The sequence below is a fragment of the Cervus canadensis genome, chromosome 24 (genome assembly GCF_019320065.1).
Source record: "Cervus canadensis isolate Bull #8, Minnesota chromosome 24, ASM1932006v1, whole genome shotgun sequence".
In the NCBI taxonomy this organism is placed as follows: domain Eukaryota; kingdom Metazoa; phylum Chordata; class Mammalia; order Artiodactyla; family Cervidae; genus Cervus; species Cervus canadensis.
In genome coordinates this window covers 16,073,458-16,084,964 of record NC_057409.1, presented here as the reverse complement: position 1 = coordinate 16,084,964, position 11,507 = coordinate 16,073,458, and the positions used below count along the sequence as shown (strand labels likewise).

Genomic DNA, 11,507 nt, shown 5'->3' with positions numbered 1-11,507 from the left:
TTGAACCCAGGCCCCCTGCCTGGGGAGCAAACAGTCTTAGCCACTGGACCACCAACCACAGAAGTCCCCAGTCTGACTTTTGAGTCAGGATTCGAACCCAGGCAGCCTGACCAGAGTCCTTGCTCACCAACTAAACCCTATTGCTTTGTCAGAAGAAGCATACTACAGTGCTTAGAAAACGTAAATGTATTTCTAGGATCAAATTCCTTAAGCCTGTCCTCCTCATTCTTGCCTCTTTTTAAAAAAAAAAGTTTTAAAAATAGAAGGAGTATTAAGTATTACAGACTGCAGTTTGGGGTTTTAGAACAATCAGTAATAATATCTGCTTATCTTAAGAATATGTAAAGACAACCACTAGTAGAACAAACAGAGTCTGTACCCTTCACAGCAGGGGGTGGATGGATCTGTTAAGGTTCTTGGTTACAAACAATGGCAAACAACTCTGACCAACTTACGCAGGAAAGGAATTTATTGAAAGGCTCTTGGGAGCTCATAACAATAGTTCTTGGAAAAACCTGGGCTTTCCAAGAGCAAATGGGCAGAAGCCAAGGCAGGCTGGGCAACTGGAGCCCCAGGGGCAGCGTGGATGGGATGCTGCTATTAGCATTGCTGCCCTGAGGTCGTGGGTCTTAGCATCACTTGCTTCCTACGTGGGACCATCCAGCTGCCTGAGTACAAGTCATGGGTCACAGTGATGTCAGTGATGCTGTGTCCAGAACGCTTTCAGTTTCTGTATTAGTAGTAGGAGCCTGGGCTTGGTCTCCCACCAAGTCACACATTGAGGGATTCCCCTCAAATCAGTTGATAATGAAATACTAGGGAGCCCTCCAAGAAGGCAGCTCCTCTCTACAGGGAAGATTTGGGACAAAGAACGCCTGGTGGATCTGTTAGAAGACAAGAATGAGGAAGAAGGAGACACTGAGAAGTGTATGAAATGAGATAGGCTCCCAGACATCAGGACTCATGTGGAAATGCCATCTGTCTACAGAAGAGTGGATGTGAAGTGCTGCATGCTTTATATTTCCTGAGCAGATACTTTTAACAGAAGGAAGGGTGGGCAAACGTAGCTTTGTTTGTTGATAACACCCATCTTGGTGAGTTCCCAAAGAAAATAAACCTTTTTTTCTGAGAAGGAAAGGGTGATCAACCCGACCTTCAGAAATACTTGTAGAGAGGGTTGTGTGTGATGGATCATGGTATCTAGGACCCTCAGAAAAGAAGTGAAGAGCAGAGGCAACTGATGGACTGGGAGAAAGAAGAGCAGCTGAGAACCGGGAAGGTTAGACGTGGTTAAAGAATAACTATCACTTATAGAGCAACAGAGCGGGAAGGAGGCAATCATGGTCAAGAGCTCCCACTTCCAGAAATTGAAATGCTCCTGGAGGTCCTGGGAGTGAGGAGGTGACCACGGGACCAAAAGGCCGGGGTGGGGAAGAGTGTCCACAGCTGTAGGAAAGACCAGGAGCGGATGCTAGGGTCTCAGTGGACTGTCCATGTGGGCTTCAGCATCACCCAGGATCACAGCAGAAGAGGAGGAGACGGGAAGCAGAGCAGCCCCAGCCTCTTGAACAAGGAGGAGGAGGGATGTGTATGACTGTAGCCAGGACAGGAGGTGGCGAGCCCCAGAGGAGCCAGTGCTCATTTCCTGGGAGTAGCACTGGGCACTCGGCAATGCTGCCGCGCACCCCACCTCCCCCACCACCCTGACCATGCAGAAGAGCAGAGCAAGCTGCAGAAGACTCTGCATCCCGGAGAGACTGGGATCTTGCTGGCTGGCCTTTCCACCTCCACGCGTTTCTCAAGGGCTGAGCCCAGAGCTGCTGTTTCCACTTTCCATGGTAACCAGTGACTCATGACAAATGGGACCTACCCACTGATGTGCTATGGAGACAGTCGAGAGACATACATCAGATTTACACTAAGAGCCCAGGTCTTCTGATAACTCCCCTCCCCTACGTTCCCCCATCTGCCCAGGGCTTCTCTGCCCATAGCAGGCCCTTCACAAATACTGACCAAAGCCTCAGGAGCACGTCAGCTCTGACCGTCACTTAAGAGAGGCTCCAGGGAGTCCAGTTAAGTCTGGGGGAACAACAGCAGGCTCCAGCCTGAAGTCTGGCGTTGGCCACCACCCCAACCAAAGCCTCCGGGGAGCTCATTTCAGAGACAACATTGGGTCCTCACGGCTCTGCACAGCCTCTTTACACAAGCTCCCTTCTCAAATTTGCCCATCCTATCTTATATATGGTGGTTACCTCTAGAGAATAAAGCTATAGGTGACTTTTTCTTTTCCTTTAGGCTTAATCCTTCCTTAAAAAGAAATTGTAGTAAAATACATATACAGTTTACCATCTTAACCACTTAAGTGTATAATTCAATATTATTCAAGTATATTCACATTGGTTTGCAACCAATTTCCAAAACTTTCAAACTGAAACCGTGTTCCCATTAAACAACTGTTTCCCCCTCCCCCCATTCCCTAGCAAGGGTGGTTTTTAATTACTTTAAATTGTTTTCGTTTTTGCTCATTTGTAATTTCCAATTTTCTAAAATGAGTATTGTTTTTACAATTGAATTTCAAAAACCCCAGAACATTTTGTACAATCTCCTCCACTTTGCAGTCAGGGTGCCAGGGGCCTGAGCTGGGGAGAGTCTGCAGGGAGAGCCCCGTAGCACACAGGGGCCCTACAGCCCCTCGCCAGGGAGGCCAGGATTCCTTCTGCTGCAGTCCCCCCTCAGGAGGAGAACGGGCCAGGCACTGTAGCAGGACAAGTTCTGGCCATAAACTGGCCATGAGTCCTGGCTGAGCACCCAGCTATCCATGGGGATTCAGGATGGAGCTTCACTTCAGGACTTACCCCGCCTCACTTCTCACCTCAGGGCTTTCCTAGCGGCTCTGCAGTAAATAATTTGCTTGCAGTGCAGGAGATGCCGGAGACACCAGTCGATCCCTGGGTCGGGAAGATCCCCTGGAGGAGGGCATGGCAACCCACTCCAGTATTCTTGCCTGGAGAATCCCATGGACAGAGGAGCCTGGTGAGCTTCAGTCTATGGGGTCTCAGAGTCAGATATGACTGAGCATGCATGCACCCTCTTCTCACTTCACTGAGCCCCAAGCAGTGCTCACGGGGCACCCCTTGTCCTTGGGTGGCCCATGTCTCTTGTCCCCAGAGATTCTCTGGCCAGTCAGGCCCAATGCTCTGCTCATCTCAGGCCCCCAAGCCAGCATGTGAGCAGGTGAGAATGGAGGCAGGCAGGGGCCTCTGCTCACACACGTGGTGCCTCGGTCGGTGCCAAGTCTCACTTTCTCTAGGACAAAGAATGTTTACGGGTGGCTCTGGAGGAGGTAGGGTGGGGAGCTTGTAGGGGTCAGGGCAGGAGTAAGGGTTGAAGGTAGTGAGGATGTGAAGGGTAATTTCCGCCTTGTTAATCTGAGGGTATCTGTTACCAGCAGTGACTTCTGCATCCACACAGAAAACCAGCCAAAGCGCGATGCTCCAGAGGGTCAGGGCCTCTTTTGTTTTGCAAATAAGGGGCCCAGGCCTGTAAGGAGAGGCAATTTGCTTGATGCCGGGTCTGGGGTGGGGGTGAGGGACAGCAGGGGAAGGAGGGTGTGAGCAGGAGGTAGCAGCACAGCTGAGATTGGAAGCAGGTCCCCTGGATCCCAGGCACACCTGCCACCTGGTGGCTCCACCAGGTGGAAATCCCAGAGCAGAATAAGTCAACTGGGGGCCACGGAGGGGTTGGGTCAGAGGAAGGTCCCAGGTTCCCAGGTGCACCAAGAGCTAGAGGGGGCAGAGTGGACCAGAACCGGAAGCTCAGCAAGAAATGGAAAGGAAAGGAAGGGCTGCCCCGGAAACACTTCAGAAACTGGGGGTGGGTGGGGGAACCCCCAGATGGGAGTCTTGCCATGCCCACTTAACCAGCCATGATGTTCCTACCAGGGCAGGGCTGTACCAGGAGGCCTGGAGGCCTGCAGAGCAGACAGCAACCTTATAATCCTTTCAATACATGGGTGGGGGCAGTAGTCAGGTGCCAGTCAGTTACTAGGCTGAAGTGGGGAAGGGGGACAGAGGACAGCCCCCAGAAGAGGCAGGTGTGGCCCCCCATAGTTGGGTGTGACCTTCTGGCCGCTTGGGGTGAAGCGGCATGAGGCTCTTCTCAGGAGCGGTCCATCCCTTGCCGGCCCCCTGGGCCACCGTTCTCGGCCAGAGGCTGGGCCTGGCTTCCCGGGGAGCCCGTGTCACCCAGGGTGCTGCCCACGGTCACCCTGCTGAGGCTGTAGGAGCTGTGGTGGGCTCTACGGCCGCGGCACTGGGTCCCCGGGCACAGGGCCTCCTGGAAGGTGTCCCGGAAGCGGGTGGACATGAGGCTGTAGAGCACGGGGTTGGCGGCCGAGCTGAGGTAGAAGAAGACTCCGGAGATGACGTGCACGTATTGGAAGGCCAGGAGCAGGCCCTCGGTCCACTGGGACACGAAGCTCCACATAAGGCGGTCGACGTGGAACGGGGCCCAGCAGATCCCGAACACGACGACCAGCACAACTGCGGGCAGAGAGGGGGCCTGTTCTCACCTCTGCGCCTCTCCCACAGGCCATCCACGCCCACGGTCCAGCTGGAAGCTTCTAGAAGTCTGTCTGCCCTGGCCGCACCCCTTTAGGAGAGGCTGCTCTCGCACCACTGCCGCTGTCTGGCCAGTGGGCTGTGCCCTGGACCAGCCGTGGACACCCGAGCCAAGCCTGGCCTGGCCCGGTTCTCTCGGCGTGGAACTGGAACTGAGTGTATGACACAGAGAGCGCGGCTAAGGACCCCTCTGGTGACACTCGGGGGCCATGCCTACTGATGCATAAGCAGGGAGAAGCAGGAGAATGGGGCCTGCGGTCAGAGGACAGTAGACGGGGAGGTCATGGAAGGAAAGGGACATGAACACACACACACACACTTGCCTGCCTTGGCTCTAGAAGCCTCCGCAGCCCCAGCCCCCAGCTCCCCTGGGCTCAGCTCAGTGTCCCTTCTGCATGCACTCCCCTTTCTTTGACAGCCCCCATCCCACCCCCAGAAAAAAGGCAGGAGAGGCCAGCCAAGCCTTCACTCTTTCTCCGGAGCTTCCCTCCAGCCCTGGTTTTAATCGTGCCCTTCCTTGGATCTCTGCCATCAGATCTGCCTTGATTTCTGTCCCTTGTTTCTTGTGTTTGCTTCTCCAACTCACAATCCTTCCCCTGCAGTGTCTTCCCCCACTTACGGCCCAGTGTGGCCTGCCAATCAGAACATGGCTTACAACATCCCCAGCACACGGCCTGGTGCATAGTAGGTCCTCAGAAAGTGAAAACAGGAGGCAGAGAAGAAAGCCAGAGCCCCAGGCCAGCAAGCAAAGCGGCCTTAAGAAAACACCCCACTTTTCCAGGGCAAGAGCCACCCCAGAGGCAGAGACTCTGCCCCAGTGGGCAGGGAGGTGGGAGGTAGCAGGGGCAGGTGGTCTCTAGCGCAGGGGGTGAGCACAGAACTCCAGGTCGGTCCCACCTTAGGGGGCGGTACAAGTGACCGTGGGCTCTGGGACACTGTTCTGGGGGGTGAGAGGAGTGAGTCCCTCTCTGGAAGCACAGCAGTCCCCAGTTAGCTGGATAAAATCCCTTGGCTTTGACCGAGGTCTCACCTCCATCCTGCCCTGGCCCACCCCACCTACCTGATTCAGACCCTGAGGGACTGGGTGGGGTGGGGGAGGGTATCAAGGACTGGGTTAGCATCAGTCTGCCTGGTTTCCTCAGGACCACTGTTTATGACAAAGTGCTAGGCCTAGGGCCATCAGATTGTTACACAACTGTTAGATCGATTAATGCCCACAACTTAGGGGAATGGTATTAACTATCTGTTTAGGAGTCCCGTGTTATTGGAGTGTGCAGAAGCTGTCACGTCCTGAAGGAGGGCATGGTCACCCACTCCAGTACTCTTGCCTGGAGAATCCCATGGACAGAGGAGCCTGAGAGGCTATAGTCCATAGGGTCACACAGAGTTGGACACGACTGAGCGACTTAGCATGCATAGGGCACAGTAAGATCCAGAGTCTCAAGCCAGCTGAGCATGCCCTAGCCAGCCGCAGCCCCCACTTTTGTCCTGATCACATAGACCCTCACAAACATGCCTCTAATGACCTCTTTTTTCTCTCATTCATTTTTTTTTTTTTTTTTTTTTTTTTTTGGCCATACCGTGCAGCATGCAGGATCTTAGTTCCCAGACCAGGGATCAAACTTGCACTCCCAGCATTGGGAGTGCAGAGTTCTAACCATTGGCCACAAGGAAGTCCCACAACCTCTTTTAGATCATGGTCACTCGTGTGGTCCCCAATGAGCCGCAGACATAGCATGCAAGAAATTCATCACCTTGCCTTTCCAGCACCCCGCTCCCCTTCTTTTGGGAATTTTGCTCCCCGGGATCCCACCATGTGGATCTGTGGGGGCTGCTCACCTCAGCATCCTGCCACTCTGTCCCATGACCTAAGCCCACCAAAGAGAATCCTTCCCTGGGATTTTCAACTGCCACTAAGGGAAGAGGACAGTTAGTTCCGCAGAAAAGGAGAACTCTGGGTCTGAGGTCATGCCCCCAGGATGCTTAGGGAAGGACAGAACCAAGACATATTTGGGAGCAAAGATGAGAGACCTGGGGGGTCCAGAGCCCACAAACAGCTCCATCATCCTGGAGCCCAGCTTCTGTCTGCGTTTGTTTCCACGAGCCAGCTTCATGGTGATACCTGTGCGTTTGCACCAAGTCTTGACCTTAAAACGGTCAAGACAGCAGCTCTACTCTTGCTGTCTTAAGGTTCTTAATAATTTTTTTAACAAGGGACCCTGAATTTTCATCTTGCATTGGGCTCCACAGATAATGCAGCCGACCCTGCTATGAACCATTCACATTTATCTTCCGTGTCAATTTCTCACGAGCTAATCTAAAAGAGTATGCACATATGTGCACGCACACACGGGGATGGAGAGTGGGGTTACTCCCCCTCACGCTAAGCCCCCATCATAAACCCAGACATTCAGCCCCTTCCACCAGGCCCTGGAAACCCCCAGCTCCATGCCTAGCACCTGGCTCAGCCCCCCTTCCCAGCAGCAACACTTACACAGCATCTTGGTCACCTGTGTCCGACCCCGATCCTGGAGCCTGCGGCTGTCGCTTGTCCTGGCCCTGCCCTTGGCCTCCTGTCTGAGGATCAGCTGCCTCTCACGCCGCAGCCGCAGGCCGATGAGCAGGTAGAGCACGCTGATGGTGGCCATGGGCAGGCAGAAGAAGAGCAGCGCGGTGGCCTGCACCACCAGGTTGTAGATGGCTCTCGGGCGCACCAGGGTGCACACGGCCGAGTCGGGCACCGGGCCCCGGCAGGGCACATCTAGCTGCCGGATGCCGTGCAGGCTGGTGTTGGGCAGAGAGCAGAGCACCGCGAAGCCCCAGATGGCTGCGAGCACGCGGCGCACGTGGGCGTGCGTCACCACCGACCTGGCCCGCAGCGGGTGCACCACGGCCACGTAGCGCTCGATGCTCAGGGCGGTGACGTTGAGCACCGAGGCCAGGCAGACGGTCTCAAAGAGCAGCGTGCGGAAGTAGCAGCCGCCAGCGCCCAACAAGAACGGGTAGTTGTTCTGCATCTCATAGAGCTCCAAGGGCAGGCCCACGAGCAGCACCAGCAGGTCCGACACAGCCAAGCTGAAGAGGTAGTAGTTGGTGGGTGTGCGCATGGGCCTGTGGCGCAGGATGACCGTGCAGGTCAGCGCGTTGCCCACCGTGCCCACCGCGAAGATCAGCAGGTAGGTGACACAAATGGGCACGAACAGCTCCGTCTGCTGGGGCCCCAGGTACTTGAGCCTGAGCTCCTCATCCGTCAGGTTCAGGTCCTGGGGGTCAAAGGGTCCCAGAGCCCTGCTGCCATTGCAGGGCACCGGGCTCCTTGAACCCAGGGACCTGTCTCCAGGGAGGATGGAGCAGTTGAAACAGAGAGGAACCTGTGAAATGGAAGAGAGAGACACTCAGAAAGTCACTTAAGGAATCTGGCTCTATCCTAATTCCAGCTAAAGGTGCCATTGACACCACGAGGGCCATTATTTTTTGTGCCACAGAGAAAGGAAAACTCTGCCATCCATTGTAAGACCCATCACAATTTCTTCTTAAAAATGTACATCTTAGGGACTTCCCTGGTGATCCTATGGCTGACACTCTGTGCTCCCAATGCAGGGGGCCCAGGTTCCATCGCTGCTCAGGGAACTAAGATTCTGTATGCAGCAACAAAAATCCTGAGTGCTGCAACTAAGACCCAATGCAGCCAAATAAACAAAATTTTTAAAGAACTCCCCCCAAAATATACATCTTAAAAATGATTTTTTAAAAGTGGGACTTCAATTTTTTAAAGATTTATTTTCTTTTGGCCATGCCGGGTCTTCATTGCTATACAATGGACTTTCTCTTAGTTTCAGGGAGCGGGGGCCACTCTTTGTTGCAGTGCTCAGGCTTCTCATTGCAGTGGCTTCTCTTGTTGCCCAGCACAGACTCTGGGTGAATGAGCTTCAGTAATTGTGTCTGGTAGACTCAGCAGTTGTGGTGCATGGGCTTAGTCACTCTGCAGCATGTGGGAACCTCCCAGACCAGGGGTCAAACTTGGGTCCCTTGCATTGGCAAGAGGATTCTTAGCCACTAGACAACCAGGGAAGCCCTGGGACTTCAAGTTTTAATTGCACAAGCTACTGAAACCTTTGGTTAGTGATGGAAACGCTCAAGCATGCGCTATGCCATCAGCAGTCCCTTTCAGTCTCTCCCCTTCCAAGCCATGGACTTTGGGAGAGACACTCAGTTTGGGCACCTGTAAAATGGGCACAGTACACAGTATCACTTGGTCCTGAAGAGCAAGGAAGGGTTCTGGAAACACCTGCTTGGATTCAAATCCAGCCTCACCAGTTTCGAACTGTGGGACCATTTGCACGGTAACCTCTCTGTGGCTATTCCCTTATTACAAGGATCCAGAAATTTAATCCATGAAAGGTATTAACACACCATCTGCCTGATACACAAAAGGGCCTGATTACATGATCTTACTGGGAGAACTGGGTCACTGGGGATCAAGCAAGGGAGTGAAAGGGCCCAAAACTATAATGCTGATCCGAAAATTAGTGCTTGCTTCTGTTTTCTATTCCCCGAACTGTTTGAAGTCGAAGTATTTGACACCTTTGATGCTGCCAGTTCTGAGGTTCACTCTTCCTCCGGCTCCCCATCTCTTTGCCAGTCCACCCGAGAGAGTGGGGCTTCCCAGGTGGCGCTAGTGGTAAAGAACCCTCCTGCCACTGCAGGAGACATAAGAGACTCAGGTTCGATCCCTGGGTTGGGAAGATCCCCTGGAGAAGAAAATGGCAACCCAGTCCAGTATTCTTGCCTGGGAAATCCCTTGGACAGAGGAACCTGGCAGGCTACAATCCATGTGGTCTCACAGAGTCGTACACGGCTGAAGTGACATAGCACGCAGATAGCGTAGCTAAGGACCCTGGCTATGAAGCTAAACAGACCGGCCTGGGGTCAAGTGCCAGGTCCGCCATCCTCTTCTGTGACAGGCCCTCACTGTGCCTTAGTCTCCTCATCTGTAAAATGGGTAAGTAGGTACAGCCTACCTCCTAGCTAGTTTCTGGGAAGAGTAAATGCGAGAATTAAGTTCTCAGGAATGTGCCTGATAAATTTCAGGTGCTCAAATCCAATGCATAGTGACATCATCCTTACTTCTCACCCAGCAAATGAAGGACAGTCTAGGGGACATGGGGCAGGGGCTGAACGGGATTCCCCTGGTCCTGTGGCTTGATGTGAAAGACCGGGAGCTGCCCACCTGAGCCTGTTCCTCAAACCGGCCACCACCACCTCCCCTCCCTTCTGAGCAACCGCCGATTTTCCGGCTTGTTTCCTGAATCCTCTCCCTGGATCCTCGCCCCAGCTCCATTTCCTCTCCTCAGATGCGGGTTCAGGGCTCCGCTTGCCCACGTACCTGTGTACCCACCGTTCAACTTTCTTTTTCAGGTCCTTCTCTCCCATGGATTCCAAGTATTCTTCATCCCCAGTATCTTCTCACCAAAGCCTGCACCCAGAAGCCTCCCCCAGCCTTCCTGCTTCTCTGACACCGAATCCCAGCATTTTGGGATGGAGAGGCATCTTTATCCCCTCAAAAGTTCCTCCCGCCCCTGCCGCCCCCGCCCTGCCTACCCGGATTGCTGCGAGAGCTAAGCCGGGACCGCGGCGATGAGGTGCGAACGCCCAGGCGCCGACCCGGGTTCGAGAGAGAGGCTCCTACGAACCCGGGGAAAGGTCGCCGCACCGCAGCCCCCATGCCTCGCGGCGCGCAAGGCCAGCGAAAAGACAGGTATACCCAAGGAGGCTGCGAGTCCTCCGGAGAGCGGGGTGGGGGCGGGGGGCGGGACGCGTCTCAACCGGCCCTGCGATCCCTACCGCTCTGCGGCGACCCTCCGGGCGCGCCCTGCCCACCGCGCCCACATCCCGCACACCTACCATGCCGCCTGCGCCCCGCGAGATCCCAGGGGCCGGGAGCCCACGCGCCGAGCGCGGGCCGGGCGTCCTCGCACTGATCGACGGACAGAAGCGGCGCCAGAGAGGGCCGACTGGCCATCTGGAGGCTGCCAGCCCGCTTGCAGCCCGCCGGTCGCCCCGCCCGTCGGGGGCCAGGGGTGCTTTGGCCCGGACAGCCAACAGGGGGCAGTGGCGTCCCCTCAGCCCAGCTCAGCCCCCCTCAACGACTGAATCCGGACACACTTATCTGGGGGCCCCCGGACCCCCCAAACCGTAGCGATTGTCTTTCCAAGTGTTTGATGGGAGGCGCTTCCAGGAACACCGGAACCCTCACAGCAACCCATTTTGCAGATGAGCAAACTGAGCCTCAGAGAGATGCCACTGGAGTGATCAGGGTCTCACATTTCTGTCCCCATGTTCCAGCATGCTGACTCTTCGCATGACACCTTCTTATGGTGTCCCTCCAGATCCCACTTTCTCCAGCCCTGCCTTTCTTTTTTTTTTCCAACCCTGCCTTTCAAACCTACCCCCAAGGACATCCCACCAGCCCCTCCAAATCAACAAGCCCCAAAGGGTCTCATCTCAGGCTCCTAGGCTTCACGTGGGGTTCCTCCCCTTCTGTCTATCTCAGTCCCTGGACAGCAGTCTCCACCCACTCCCCCTTGACCCCCTCTGCCTTCGGGTCCTCCAGCCCGTAAGTGCAGGTCCTGGCTGTGCCCCCTCCCCCAGGACTGTTGTAGGACCCCAGGACTCCACTGTCCCTCTAGTGTGGCCCCCCACAGCCCAGCCATTTTCCTGAACCCCCCACAATGGCATTCCACTCCCTGAAAACCTTCTATAGGACCCAACACTCGCTTCTGAATAAGAACACCGAAGTCTAGCCTGGTATTGGACCTCCCCACCCCCGCTTGCCTTCCTGGTCCCTCTACCCTGGTGCACCAGCCCACACCCCCATCACCATATTCT

The 11,507-nt window shown here is 54.9% G+C and overlaps 1 protein-coding gene across 2 annotated transcripts; it reads right to left on the bottom strand.

Moving 5' to 3' along the window:
- NMUR1 (neuromedin U receptor 1) lies at window positions 1-11,023 on the bottom strand. 2 transcript variants are annotated; one of them, XR_006265239.1, is made up of 4 exons: window positions 10,524-11,023; window positions 7,114-7,990; window positions 2,873-4,541; window positions 1-1,881 (listed from the first exon to the last, which is right to left on the bottom strand). XR_006265239.1 is itself a non-coding variant. In XM_043446025.1 (3 exons), the coding sequence occupies exons 1-3, from the start codon at window positions 10,524-10,526 to the stop codon at window positions 4,159-4,161; spliced, it is 1,263 nt and encodes a 420-aa protein (XP_043301960.1). In that variant the 5' UTR covers window positions 10,527-11,023; the 3' UTR covers window positions 1-4,158. The 2 variants fall into 2 exon arrangements, 1 of the variants encoding a protein (XP_043301960.1); XM_043446025.1 differs by having other exon boundaries at window positions 1-4,541.
- Window positions 11,024-11,507: the final 484 nt, after the last annotated feature.